Source organism: Sinocyclocheilus rhinocerous, unplaced genomic scaffold (assembly GCF_001515625.1).
Source record: "Sinocyclocheilus rhinocerous isolate Xijiao unplaced genomic scaffold, SAMN03320098_v1.1 scaffold2000, whole genome shotgun sequence".
In the NCBI taxonomy this organism is placed as follows: Eukaryota; Metazoa; Chordata; class Actinopteri; order Cypriniformes; family Cyprinidae; genus Sinocyclocheilus; species Sinocyclocheilus rhinocerous.
The window spans coordinates 158,081-173,861 of NW_015630998.1; the positions used below are offsets into that span (position 1 = coordinate 158,081).

The following is a 15,781-nucleotide window of genomic DNA, read 5'->3' on the forward strand; positions in this document are numbered from 1 at the left end:
ATAGCTGGCCAATCACAGCACACCTCGCTTTTTCAGACCGATGAGCTTTGTAAAAATAGATGCGTTTCAGAAAGGCGGGGCATAGAGGAGAAACAATAATGTACAGTATGTTGAAAATAAGTTTTTTTTTTTTTTACCTTAAACCGTATAAACACATTTCATTACACCAAATACACAAAATAATGTTCTTTTTAGCATCATATGACCCCTTTAATATAAAAATAGAGAAAATGAGTGTGCACATTTAAATATCCCATATCGACCATGCTGAAAAAAAACAAAAAAAAAACGCATATACTCCCTATGGTACTGGTATTTAATTAAATTAAATTAAAAAATAAAATAAATAAAACATTTACAGGCTTTATATATATATATTTCCACTCTCTTTTTGTTTGTCTGATGGTCATTCTTTTTCATCTGAAATATTTATTTTGGCACATGCATGGTCAACTTTAGTACAGTCTTCCCCAAATCATCCTTAACAACCGATTGTTTGTTTCACAGTAGGAATTTACATTTAAACTCACGCTGTTGGCTCAGGCAACTCTATCTTCTTTCCATCTGGTGAGCTGCACTCCCTTATGTATGGCATAGGGTCTCAAATATAGCTCTAGACTCTGATTGATGAACGCTGAACATCCCGGCTGAACTGTTACTCACAGCTGGCACTCTGAGGGCCGTGCTGGGGACCAACATCCTGCTGGAGGCCATAGCATACAGGCCAGGATGTGATTGCTGTCAGCACATTTTGGTTACATTCTAGCTATCAGATTCTTCAGTGACTGTATTTGGCTGTACACTAACTAGTCAGGGGGCCATTCAGTGCTGTAGTTTTTAGCTGCAAATGAGAATTGCTGTCAGATTTTTTTTTTTCTAATCCATGGTGCCCTGCTGGTGCAATCAAAACGCAAAACAATGAGGACTTTGTTATTATTAGGCCATATGGAGTTCAGGTAGATGATTAAAAAAATTTCCTCCACAATAATATGTCATTTTATATTCAGCTCGCCGTGGAAACATAGGTGCGTGCTGATTTACGAGGGCCTCGGCCCCTGTAGAGTATCGTCTTCTATTATTAAGGATGTGTGGACCAGGATGACCTTGCGTTCTCAAGGATAACCGTCTCCAGAAGTGTCTTGTCTGCTTTCTCTCTTGTAACAGTCTGTGGTGCCATGAGCAGAACCTCATTAATGCACTCTGGAGATTAACCTCAGCAGTAAAGTTGAAAGCCAAGTATAGCTCAAACCCTTTGACTTATAGTCTGTTAGGATTTAATAGTCTTCTCTCATGAATGTCCAATGCTGCAGTGACAAGAGGAATGTTTTGATTGAGCATTTAGGTGTCAGCTCTTCTCCAACACTTTCCCAGGCAGTAAGTGTAATGACTGGAGGTAAATGTTACTGTTTAGTGAGCAATTATTTTTGTTAAAGTGTCTGAAAACCAATATGCAGAATCAATCATTTTTGACAGAGTAATAATAATTTGTCATTCATGCAGCAATAAAATATAACATTTTGTAATATAACACAGCATTATGAAAATAGTAATAATAATAATTATTATTATTATTATTATTTTTATTAATTGTAAAAATTTAATTATTTATTTGTTATATTTCTACTTTTTGTCAGTAATAGTAATTCATCATCCATAGAAATATAACATTTTATTAACAATATAGCATTATGAAAATAATAATAATTAATTATATATATTTAATTTTTCAGAGTAATAGTCATTTGTCATTCATACAACAGTAAAGTATACCATTTTAAATATAACATTGCTTTATGAAAATAATAATGATAATAATAATTATTAATATAATAATGATAATAATAATAATAATTATTATTATAACAAAATTTTGTATTATTATTAATTATAAATTATTTAATAAAGGTATAAATATTATTTAATAAAGGTTATAAATGTAACACTTTATTTGAAGGTGTTCTTGTTACACGTTACATGTACTTACTATTATAATAACAATAAATTCTGCATAATTACATGCAAGTAACCCTAAACTAAACCCCAATCCTAACCCTAACTATATAGTAAGTGCATGTAGTTAATTCATATTACTCAGTACTTAAATGCAAATTCAGAACGATTCAGTTCACAATTAAATTCGATTCGATTAACGATTTGATTCTGCGTTCTTTAAGTGCATTCACAGGATTATTTAAATGCTTCCCCTAAATTCTTTAAATGCTTGGGCTACGTCCACACGAAGCCAGAGCTTTCCCTATCCGATCTTTTTTTCCCCCCTCGTCTCAAGAAATATCTGCGTCCACACGAAACCACAAAACGATGTAGTATACATGCCAGACCTGTATGTGGCGCTGTAATTCTGCCATAGAGATACACTAAAAACGGAGAAGAAGACTTGAACTATGCGCATAAACCTTGCGCGCGGTATACAAACGAACATGGAACAATACATTTATTAATCTGTGTTAATGTTAGTTAATAAAAAGACAATCGTTCAGTGTTTGTTCATGTTTTTGTTGCTGTTACGTGACGTAGCGGTGTCTGACTAGGGGCGAGACCTGGGCTGATGACGTCATCGTTTCAGAAAATATATGGATTCACTGTCCACATGAAAACGCAAGGGCGGCGTTTTCAGATTTATCCACTCTGGGACCCGGTTTCAAAAAATATCGGTTTCACTCTCCCAAAACGCCGGATCCGTAGGGATGAAACGCCTACGATACAAAATGTATGCGTATACAGCTAAACGCGTCTCCGTGTGGACGGGGCCTTAGTCAGGGGGCAAATTACACAGCAGCTCTAGAAATTGCGATTCATTCGATTCTTAGCATTTTAAATCGATTACTGTCCGAAATCGACGATTCACGATTCAAAAATCCATGTTTCAAGATCGATGCATATGTATTGTCGGGGTTTGTAATCGATGCATCGAGAAAACGAGTGAATCGTTACACCCCTAGTAGTTAGATTTTTATTTCTACCTTTTGATATACTGTAGTAACATGTTACTATAATTTCTTTGTCTTGCAAATGTAAGAGAGTTTGTTATTATAAACTCATTAAAGTTACTACTCTTAAATTTGACAAATACATGACAATGCTTTTTTTTTTTTTATGCATATTTTTTGTGGACATTAAAAGTGAAAATGCTACTATATTTTTACTATATATATTTAGTCACTTTAAGCCATAGTGTAATGCTTTATGGATTACGGTTAGAGGTATCTGGGGGGTTCAGAGGGGTTTTGTTCCTCTTCATTCTTCTATTTGTCCTGATGGCACATCCCCATGCAGCCCTTGATGTATTCTAACATGCATTCTTGTGTATTGTAGGAAGCGGAGCTACAGCTGTGGTCCAGGCTGCCTACTGTGTGCCCAGGAAGGAGAAGGTCGCCATCAAACGCATCAATCTGGAAAAATGCCAGACCAGCATGGATGAGCTCCTGGTATTGAACCTGTTTCCACATATTTAAACAGCATTGCATTGAACCTACTGGATATTAGCATGAGTATGAAAGTCAAATGGGTATCAAATTATGCATAATTACATTCAAGTAACCCTAAACCAAACCCTAATCCTAAACCTAACCATATAGTAAGTACATGTAGTTAGTTAATATGTCTCAGTACTTAAATGTATAATTACACTGTAACAAAGACACCTTAAAATAAAGCGTAACCATGCGATCTATCGTTTAAGTCAAGTAGCATATGGATGTCATGTCATAAAATGTTTATTGTGACTGAATTTGTATTTGACATAACAACTTAAAGGCAGAGTAAGTGATTTTTCAAAAACACTTTAGAAAACTGATTCGGGCCGAATCGCAAAACAAACTTGTAGCCAATCAGCAATAAGGGGCGTGTCTACTCGTGATGTGGAGGAGAGCGCGTTCAGTGCATGGGACGGACATTAGCCGAGCCGAGTGACAGAAAGATAGAGATGGCGGATAAAAAAACAAAAGAGGAAAACGTCTGCGGAAAGATAAGGCAAGAAGTAGGACCCGTGAAAATATCGGATCAGCTTTCCAGCGCTGGAGAGAACTCAAGGAGCGAGGCCTGCGATCGGACGCCGAGGTTGCTTTGTTTCTTTATTCAAACAGCAGCTACAGAAAACGAGCAAAGAATATTTACATTACCAAAGAATATCATCACTGACTCCCGTTATAATCAGGGCCGACAAGCCGTCTACACTGTTTGATGAATAAATCCTTATACTTATATCGCACGTACATCTGCACTTTGTAGTTTATGATGAGAGAATTCGCGAGAGAGCAGAATTCAGTCAGTGTGCGCTGAACAACAGAACTCTGGTGTTTCAGCGATGACTAATCTGAACGCCTCTGATTGGCCATTGCATTCATCAACTCAATGGTATCATGTGTGATTGATTATAATGCGCAACACTGTAAAAACACGTAAAAAGAAATATGATGGAACAAATAAGCCCTGATATTAATTAGATAATAATACTAGCCTGATAATAATAATAATTATAATAGTAATAATCGTCTTGATATCGTCAAAGTCATTAGCCACAGGCTATATCTCTGACTATCATCGATACACAATACTATCGTCTATCATCACAACCCTAATTGGTATGGATGGATACAAACAGTACTTCCATATGGAAAACCGTATTTCCATATGGAAATTCCACATGTTCTGCTTAAATATATGAAACCTGTTTGACATGATCCCAGCTGTGCAACATTTAAAGGCTGCATATGAGAAATACCACTAAGTTATGGCTCATAAATGCAAACACCTTTTATGAGCTGACAGTGAATAATGACCGTACAGGACTGATTGTAATACATGGACACAAACTTACTGTAATGTGGGGTTTGTGTTTTGTTTGTGTTTCATGTTTATTGCTCTTATGTCTTCTGTTTTGAAGTTTGGCCACAGTCATGTTCTGTCATGTGATTCCCTTGTTCTGATTGGTTATTTGGGTCATGTGTCTTGTCTCTCATTGGTTGGTTCTTGTCATGTGACCTGCATTGTTTGATATAAATAGCCCTGATGTTGCCCATGTCCTTTATCGAGTATTGAACTGTGTAACCTGCTGTTGGTGCGTTTGTGTCTCTGTTCAAGTCAAGTCTGTTCAAGTCTGTTCATGCCAAGTATAAATATATATATATATATATATATATATATATATACTTTTTTCTTTTAAATGAGCATTTTTATCAGGTTCCTATGAAAATAACACTGGACATTTTTTTAAATAAGGCATTGAATAACTAACTAATAACCTTTTCTTTGCCATTAAAGTGAAATTACTGAACCTAAACATAGGAGTCTGATAAAAATGCTCATTTAAAAGAAGCATCTCAGACAGACTTGGAGAGTTTTGCATCTGAAGTCTGCATATATATTAGCACAAATATACATTTTTATCTTAAAATGAGAAAAAAAAGTAAATTTGTAAGTATACTACCATTTGAGGTTGGTACAATTTTTTTTTAACCAAGGCTACATTTAAACTACAGATCAAACTACAGTAAAAAAGTTACATTGTGAAATATTATTAGAATTTAAAATAACTGTTTTCCATTTGTCTCCTTGCTGAATAAAAGGATCAATTCCTTTTGACACACGGATTGTACCATTTCCAGATTGCCTGGAAACCATTATTAACTGGACCAAAGGGATTCCCTGTGTTGTTTTCCAGTTTTATGGCAGAGTTTTTATTTCCTAGTCAGAATTCCCCCTTGGACTTCTTTGTGAATCACAACACTGACTAATAGAAGACTTCATCCCAGTCATTAAAGAACGTTTTTGCCTCTCTTCCAAGTGTAAAACACCAATTTCTGTTTGAAAGTTTCCCAGTTTGCCTTTTTGTTACATTCTTGTCAAGTTACAGCCAAGTTATAGTTTCCATTCATGAGTCCTTAGGTTTCTCCACAAATCCTTTCCCCTTCTCAGCTTATTAACTTCATCTGTCAACTCCTCAAGGAGCTCAAAAGGTCATACTTTTGTTCCTCGTGACCAGGCGGAGCACATTTTGTCGTTCACTGGGAAAGCTCATATTCCTGATTTTACAAGCTCACTGCAGGAGGCTACCAGAAACTCAATTTTTTTCCCACATCCAGGTGTCTTACAAAGTCGTGGCTGATATTATCCCTAGTCCTGCCCTCAGTGATTTCAGTAAATGGAGACTTTCTTCCAGCTGAACTGAAGTAAACCCTTGGAAATTACTTAGGTGAAAGTTAAAGGGAGATTCTTGTAGAGTTAGGGTCACATGGAAAATGTGTAGTTCAGGTTTCCTCCGATGTTTCGCTGCCTTTATGACCTGCTGAGCGCTCTCTTAAACACAGAGGAGGCATTAAATTAAAGCCAGATTGCTCCCGTAATGAGTGGGAGTAGCAGGCAGCTATATTGCATACAATCTGCTTCAAGGGCTGCACTCTGAGGAAATTCCTTCCAGAGGTTTAAGTCAATTTCACTGCTGATCAGGCCAATTTGCTGGAGTATAGCATGCTCTAGTTCTTCCCAACATGCAGGAGCAGCCCAGATAGCTGTGAAGAAAAGAACAGGACAGTTCAAACAAGTCACAACGCAGCAGCCGTGTGACTCTGTTGTGGTGGGAGGAACAATTTTGCACTCTGACTGAGCTGCGATCCTGTCAGTGCCACTGACGTCAAGCTGAATCTATAGTGACCCCACTGTGTACCACTGCAGCGCTTATTCCACGGGGACGTGACAAGAGCTCCTCAAGGCCTTCTCGAATCACATGACTTCAGTGACTGCTAATTCCGTCAGATGACAGTGCTTCATTTCTCCTAGATAGATTAGCTGCCTACATGGCTTCATTCCGTACATCTTCTTTTTGATTAACCGGAATTGTTTAGTCTATACTGTTTTCAGTTGATGAGTGAACAAAACTTTGCTTAGCATTGTTTGTAGCACTCATCCCATCCAATAATTATAATAATGTTACTTTTGATATGAAAAAGAGCTTAATAAAACCACTTGAACATAACGTTACATTTATCCCAGTAAAGCCATTAAATGCCCATAAATGCCAGCTAGTCAGCTCAAAAAAACAAAAAAAAGCATTTTGCTATATAGTACATATTCTTTATATTTTTACTAGTACATATTCATTATATTTTTATATGTGTACTGTATGTTTGAATAAGTAATAAATAACAAGTTTGTATTAAATTTGTTTAATTTATTTACGGTTTATTTCAACAATGAATTGTTGAGAAACACTTATAGTTAAAAAATTGATATGAACAATTTAACTGTTTATATACAACTTTTTATTTAAGTGTTGATTATTAAATAAATTTGATTAGTTATTTGATTATGAAATAAACGTTATTTTCTGTTTCAGTATTGGTTTTTGACAAAATGAAAGAAATTATTTTTGGTGCATCACTTTTTGAAACTGTAATGTGGTCAGAGGTCTTCCTTCGGTTTTCTGCAACTGGACCACTTGTTCAAATATAAAAAAATTGCTGTTGAATAATGATTTTAATATTATTATTATTATTATAAATCACAGTTATCATTATTATTATATTTTTGCAACTGTACATTATATATTGTGTTACTATACTATCAGCAGTACAAGATGTTAAATGATCAAATAATTATAACTGCTATTGTAATACTTGTTAAAATAGCTATAGTTTTTTTTTTTGTCAAAACATGCAGCCATTTTTCAAATTTACTTTGTGTGATTTAAATAAGCTTGTGTTTCTGATACATTTCTGCAGGAGAGCAATTTTCCTTTTACCGATCTCAAAGGAAATGTTCTTAAAATTGATTGTGCTTTTCTGATAGTGAATCAGCTAAATATCCTGCTGACCTGTTTTAATCTGATTTTCAAGCTAATGGAAAAAGAGCTTGTTTTTTTCTGTTGGCATAACTGTATGTGTTTAGGTCATGAGGGATCAGGGCAATGTGAGAATATCAGTGGGCCAAAATGATTGTTGAATCAAAGGTGTCTCTTCTGTATTCTTCTGTAAATCTGAACGCTGAAGAGACCAAATGATGATAGCAGGTCATCATCCTAGATGTTTTTCCCTGTCATTGCCATAGTTTAGATTTGAAGTAATTGTCAGTGGATAGTTTCAATGCAGAATTTGCCTGAATAACCAAATTCACAAAGGTTTACCCCAGGCTTTAACGTAATTTTAATTCAAATGGAAATGTTTACTGGAGAACCTCATATATTGAGTGAGAAATTTGCCCTGAGGAAGAAGGAAAGCGGTTTTTCCACTGGGTTAGGGATGGAACGATTACCGGTTTGACGATAAATCATGATAAAATTCCCCATGGTTAGTATTACCGTTTCATCTTTTAATTATCATTAAAACTAGTGCTGGGCGGTATACCGGTTCATACCGAATACCGGTGTTTATTTTTGTTATGATATAAATTTTTTAAATACCGCAATACCGGTATGTCACTTAAACAACGTTCGGAACGCGACACTGTTTGAAAGGGGTCCCTTTTCACTGTTGCACTGTGGTGAGGGAACGGCTGTATGTGTTACTAAGCGTGAAAGTTCCGAAACTGAAGCTGTAGAACTAATACAGGGGTGGCGAACGTCGGTCCTGGAGAGCTGCAGACCTGCAGAGTTTTGCTTCAACCCTAATCAAACACACCTGAACAAGCTAATCAAGGTCTGAAGGGTTACTAGGAAGCTACAGGCAGGTGAGTTTTAATTAGGGTTAGAGCTGTACTCTGCAGGGTTGTGGCTCTCCAGGACCGGAGTTCGCCACCGCTGAACTAATAGAACGTGATGACACAGAAGAACTCATCCACAATATCCACATTGACCGCCACAAATATCCACTTTAGCACTAGATTTAGCAACTTTCAGACCCTTTTAGCGGCTTTTTTCCGTAGAATATTCATACTGACCAACCTAGCGACTTTTTTTGGATAAACCTTAATTGTGATAAGAAATTTTCATACCGTTACATCCCTACACTGGGTATGGAGGCAGAAAGGCAGTGACATAACCACAGACAAAGAGTCTCAGTACTTTTCTTTGCTCATTGTCCTCTGGACGTACACGAATCGGGTGGCAAACAGTCTCTTGATGTCACCCTCCCTGTTTAGGCTATTGTATTTGTCTCTCGGGTAGACATCGGCCAGCCAAGCTGAGGTAACCCTCGGCTTCTACTGTGAGAACGCAGATGGAGCGCTAGCTAGTGAACGTCCAAAGCCCGCCCCGTGTGTTATTGTTTTCATACGCCCTCAACCTGGTGTCCATCGTGGAACTGGACACAGACATTGTGGAGCCAGCCAAAGCTGACTGAATTATTGAATTAAGTCCAGCTTTGGGACAGAGGGGTGGGGCATACCCAGTGGCCCACTGTTGGGGTGTCAGTGACCCCACGGTTTTGGCACGGGAAGAGCTTTGTGTTGACTGGCATGATTGCGCTTGTACGTTTATTTTTTGGGGTCAGTGGAAAACATGGCTCATGTTCACAGGGTCATTTGAGGACTCGACTTGGAAAGTGCAATTGCCATGAGTTGTTTTTCAGGAACTTGAAATGGCATGTTTTCTTATTGACTTTTTATCTAAATATTGGAGGAGACTGCTGCAACCCGTCCCATTCATTTGAAGCAGAGTGGTGCACTTAATTACAACATGGCTGCATTTTTTTGGTTCATTTCATTACCATACTTGCATGGATACAAAGCAGCATATGCTTGTATTCAAACCTTAGTTAATTTAGAAGGGAAGTGTATGTGTAAATTGTGTGCAGTGTAAATGCAGGCTTTAAAACAGGTTGAGTTGAGGCATGCTGATTTCATACTTGGGTCTCTGCCATTTCTATCATTCCTGTAGTACTGGACTATTGAGTAGTGATTGCAAAAGACTTGGGTTTGGCTTTTCAACATTAGCAACACACTTCGAAGCATTTACACATGACTTAAAGATGCTTAAATATTTGAATTCAAGAAATTATTTTTTAAATAATTTTTTTGTTGTATTTTATTTTAATGAATAAAATTAAATATAATTATTTTATTAAACAAAACACTCTTTTTTTTTTATGTAGCTCAAATGAATAGGTACTTTTATGGTGCTTTTTCATCCTTTTCCAAGCTGTTTTGTTTTGCAGATATAAAATAATAAAACAAAAAATAAAATGAAATAAAGTACTTCTTTAAATAAATTTTAAAAAGCCATTTTTTCATGTAACTGCAATGAAAGGGCCCTTTTATGATCTTTATTGAGGCTATGTTTGTTTTAATTTTATTATATTTTTTATATAAAATAATAAAAATCAAAAATTAGTTTTATTTAAAGAAAAAGCCATGTTTTCCATATAAGGGCATTGAATGGGTACTTTTATTTTGCCTTTGCATCTTTTTTGAAGCTATTGTATTTTGTTTTGTTTTAATATATTAAAAAATCTATGAAAATACATTTCACGAGTCACTCTTTTTCCATGTGACTGCAATGAATGGGCACTTTTATAATGCTCTTGCATACTTTCTAAAGCTATTTTTTTTAAATTTTGTTTATAATTTTTTATTATTATTATTATAACTGCAATAAATGTTATGGTGCTTTTGCATCCCATTTGAAGCTTGAAAGCTCTGGTCCCCATTCATTTTCATTTTAACCAAACAGCACGAAACGGTGTGAAGGTATGAAGTCATGTGTCCATTCATTCAGATTAATCCTGCAGTGTTTTTAGTTTCTATTATTGATTGCTTTGCATTGCATGTAACAAATTGAACAAGCCTGGGCCTGACAGCAAAAATAGAAATGGCAGAATTGCTTTGTAATATCATTAGGAAGCCCCCACCATCAAATGAGTCGGGGAAAGCTCAGAGTGATGGATTCGGCTGCAGTCCCAACATTACCTCAGCTGTCAATCTCTCTGAGCTGCAAGGGTTTCACTTCAACTGCTCCGTCAACTGGAAAGACCAACAAATAAACGGGGTGGAGAGGAAAATTGCTTGTTTTTCCTTCTGTTTTCAAATGCCGAAAAATCTATCTAGCGGTGGTGTTTCTCGGATGGATATTGACTGTAACATATACACCTATTTATTTGGATTCCTTGGTTATTTGGAACAGGCTGTAAGGCAGTCAGGTGAAGGTGTCATAGTGTTTACAGCATGCTTGGATGGATGTTGTTTATTTTTACAGTTTGTACGTGCTTTGCGGTGAATGAGCTAATAAAAACGACTATTTCACCTGAAGTACGTAAATATCTGCATGGATCGTGAAGGTTTGCCAACTGTGCAACTGAGCCAGACTTGTTTAAACATTAATCCAGATCTGGAATGGCACCATTGTGAGGCACCACAGTTATTTCGGTTAGCCATGAGGCCCAGTGCATTCTGGACTACATACTATATGACTGTATACACAGACCATTTGCTGATTCCTGAGTGTAATGCAGTTTTGTATTCCCCTGAAGGAAGCAAATTATTGTTGTCCAATTATTGCACACTCTGAATCATTTAGAAAGGATATTGGTTAAATCGGGTTACTGTCAATGAAGAGTGATTGTCTCTCTTTTTTTCTCTCTCTCTAGAAAGAGATTCAGGCGATGAGTCAGTGTCACCATCCCAACATTGTGTCGTATTACACCTCGTTCGTGGTGAAGGATGAGCTGTGGTTGGTCATGAAGCTGCTCAGTGGTGGTAAGTCCCTACCACCTGTTCTTTTTCATCCAATCCGAACACTTCATTTTCATCTCTGTCATTGGCTTTGTCCAAATGCTGAAAAATGCCGCTCAGTGGTAGGAAGTTGGAACACATTAAGACATTCAAAATGTATGTATTATCCTGTCTTCTGAGAGGACTTCATTTGGTCATTTTTTGAAAGCAACATCTGAAGGACCTTTAAAAAGAAGTAAATGAACTCAAAGATGTTTCAATTAGGAAAGATGCGCTTTTAATAACTTTAACTAAACAGGAAAAATAAAAAAAGAAGTAAAGAATTATATTATAAATAATTTGTTTATGAATAAATGAACCGTTTGTCACTTCAAATAAAGCATAAAATCCTGCCAGACTAAAGAAATCTACTTTGAAAATGAGCAATTTGCCAAAAACATATACTAAAGCTGGCCGCTAGGGCTGTTGCGGTGAAGGAATTTCCCTTGCGGTACTTTTGAGTGGCTCCGCGGAATGGTATGCGGTATTATCGCCATATATATATATAAAATCTGTGTGTGTATGTGTTACGATATAACGAGGTCATATTCAGAAACCGAAACCAAATAGCGTTGAAACAGGAAGTGAAGTAAACAAAAGAGAATGACAAAATAACGATCCACATAACAGAACAGAAACCTGACAATAAGATTGTTAGGCTATTGTTAGCCTATATCTATAACAGTTCGTTCTGATCCTCGAATCCGACTGGACAAGAGACTTTCTATTGATATTTCCACCTGTGCAGTCTAGACGGGCTATCAGTCAGTGCAGTTACATTGTTGCGCCACAAGGTGGTGGAAAGGGACTGTCTTTGAGTGAGTCTTTAAACTGTTCATTCAACTACACGTTCAAAAACGCTGCTTCATTCAAAGAGAGACAAAATGAAAAACGCTGTTGAAATCATTTTTACTTTGAGCGCCACGTTAGAAGGCTCAGCTGACCAATGCGTCGGTGCTAAGACAGGGATTTGGCTTTCCTTGGACATAACTACCTATTTTCACAAATATATATGACTCGCAAGTAATCGCACATGCTCAGTTGATCTCTCTCTCACTCATTCGTTGTCTGTTTAGGCTTAAGTGCAAATCTACGGAGCCTCAGTACAAATCAGCATGGTACACATTATGTTATCATTACTAACTTATTTAATATTCAGTACACATGCACAAAGTGTAAAACGAGAAGGGCATAACCTTATGAAAACACGCAAAAATCGCGGTTGCTGCGGTTCTTGATTCCTCTGCGGGTTGCTCGTCAATAGCGCGATATTGCGGTTATCGCGACAGCCCTACTGGCCGCACACTAGACTATTTTCAAATCTTAACCTATTTTAAAACCATGGGAGACCACAGCCATGAAGACCGTTTCAACTGATTTTAGGCCTTATAATCCTCTGAACGCGCACACTAGACGATTCGACCAGACCGCAAGTCCACACACTTGCCGATTGTAGGACCGATTTCACAGTGACATGAGATCTCACGGAGACTCGCGAGATCAAACGTGACTAGAGCAGAAAAACAAATGGAAGACAATCGACGTTGTCAGCTGGCTCTCTCGGCGCGTGTTCTGTTTCACAGTGAAAAACAAAGTATAAAAAGAATATGGGTGATGTATTCTGCTTTCGTGGCATTTTTGTGGCTGCCAAGTTTAAGCTATAGAAGAATGCAACTTCCGAGCAGTTAAATAATCATAATGACTAGAGGTCGACCGATAGTGGATTTTACCGATACCGATAGCTAGGTTGGACCACACTGGCCGATACCGATTAATCAACCGATAGTTTTTAAAATGGTAAACGAAAACTAAAACAGAGCTTTACTATTTTTCTGTTCCGCGGCAGGATTTTCTTTTGAGTTTGAAGATTCCCGCTCTGTGCAGCGCAGTGTCACGTGTCAAAACAAACAACACGTGCTGTTAGTGATTTCCGCCTCTAGAGGCCGCTCTCGTACTGTATAATGGCAGCGGACCCTTCTCGGCCACTCCAGCAACGGACGCAACCCGGAAAACTATCGGCATTGATTTTTGCCGATAACTGATAGTTCCGCCAATCAACTATCGGTGCCGATTAATCAGCAAAACTGATGAATCGGTCGACCTCTAATAATGACACCACACAATAGAGGATTTTTTGGACAAAAAAAATGCTTTCGACAAGCCCTGATCATTCGGGGGTGCAAACCGGGCTTAAATCGGCTGTGTGTGCACCGATGGCCTCGTGGGCAGCGCGTCGACATGTAGTGCCGTTGTGCTTTGGACGTGCCGAGTTCGAGTTCCGGCTCGCGGACCTTTCCCGATCCCATCCCCCCTCTCTCTCACCAACTTCGCTTCCTGTCGACCTACTGTCTAAATAAAGGCATAAAACGCCAAAAATACATTTAAAAAAAGAAGAAAAAAAAAACGGCCTTTATCCTCTAGTGTGTGGCAAGCTTACGTTTGGGGTCAGTGAGATTTTTTTTAAATATTGTTTTTTAATAAGAAGTCTTTTACGCTGACCAAGACTGCATTTGTTTCAACAAAATGACAGTAAAAGCAGTGATATCTTGAAATGTAAATTTATTATTTTAAATAACAGTTTTCTGTTTAGATATCTTCTAAAATGTAATTTGTTCCTGTGATGGCAAAGCTTAATGTTCACTCACATGATCTTTCAGAAATCATTAGAATATGCCTATTTAGTGCTCCGATAACTTTTCAGACGATAACAATTTCTTATTTTCATCAATGTTGTGCTGAATATTTTTAGGATTCTTTGATGAATAGAAAGTTCAAAAGTAAGAAGTTAAAATAGAAATCTTTTTTAATATTATCAATGTCTTTACTGTTATTTTTAATTAATTTAATGCATCCTTGCTGAATAAAAGTAATTTCTTTAAAATAAAAAAAATACCTTGCGCACCCCAAACTTTTGAATGGTATGTGAACAATACATCATAACTTGGAGTGAATTAAAAAAATCATAAAGTTGTAGTTTTGCTTTATTTGAATAAAATGAAGTAATTTTCTGAGATTTGCTATTTTAGTACTTTTATAATTTTATTTACTTTTACTATTTATTTGTTTGTAACATGGGAAGTAAAATCTGTTGTGGACATGCATGTGTTCAAATGTAAGATATATTTACATGGTTGTTGCTGAATTCACAGCGGTCTTCTTTTTTTGCTGGACTTTTATTTTTGTGATGTCATTTATTTTAGAAAATGTTAAATATATATTTCTCCTAATTTTTCCCCATAGAAATGAATTTGTAATTAACTATGGTGACCCAAGTTTGTTTCACTCACGATGAGCATTCTTTGCTTACTGTATCCATATACAGTGTGGAACAGTCCTTCATCTATCAAACACGGTTTGACTCTCTGAATTAAGGTTTGCCTAAATATATGGATGGTTTTTGTTGGTAATAGAAATACATTTTGTATTTCAGTTTTGAGTACCAGCCTCTGATTAGGATTTCAAATCATGAGAATGATAATGGAGTCTGCCAGGGGCTCCCCTACGGAGTTAATCACAGACCGCTGTTAATTACAGCAGATGCATTAGTTCTGCGGCAGCCTATGCAGGATTTCTTAGGACAGTATTGCATTATGATTGGCTGCTTCCAGGATAGATATCTTCTGATGATCATGTAGTGCTGCATGATTAATCAAAATTAAATCGAAATATGGCTATATGGCTTTATGCAATTATCAGTCATAATGAAATGAATATATGCACTTAAAGTTATTTTAATGCTAAAAGTAAGTTCAGTAAGGAAAACAGCCATAAATATTAATTTTGCAATTTAAAGGGGTCATATGATGTTGCTAAAAAGAATATTATTTTGTGTATTTGGTGTAATGAAATGTGTTTATGCGGTTTAAAGTTCAAAAACACATTATTTTCCACATACTGTACATTATTGTTTCTCCTCTATACCCCGCCTTTCTGAAACGCGTCGATTTTTACAAAGCTCATCGGTCTGAAAAGCGAGGTGTGCTTCAGCATAAACATAAAACATGTGTTTGGAGAAATAACAAACAAGCGCTACTCTACACTGCTCAAAACTCGCGTTTAAATCATCAGTGGCAAATCCTTTAAATAAAAAAATACTTATAGTCTGTTGTGAGTCAGAACAGCCGGC

At 36.8% G+C, this 15,781-nt stretch overlaps 1 protein-coding gene across 1 annotated transcript in view; it reads left to right on the forward strand.

The window, feature by feature from the left end:
- Nucleotides 1-15,781, forward strand: part of oxsr1b (oxidative stress responsive kinase 1b) — a 62,619-nt gene that overhangs the window by 18,702 nt on the left and 28,136 nt on the right. Inside the window, 2 exon segments of the mRNA XM_016553588.1 lie at nt 3,334-3,446; nt 11,532-11,640. Coding sequence (XP_016409074.1) covers nt 3,334-3,446; nt 11,532-11,640 — 222 coding nt within the window.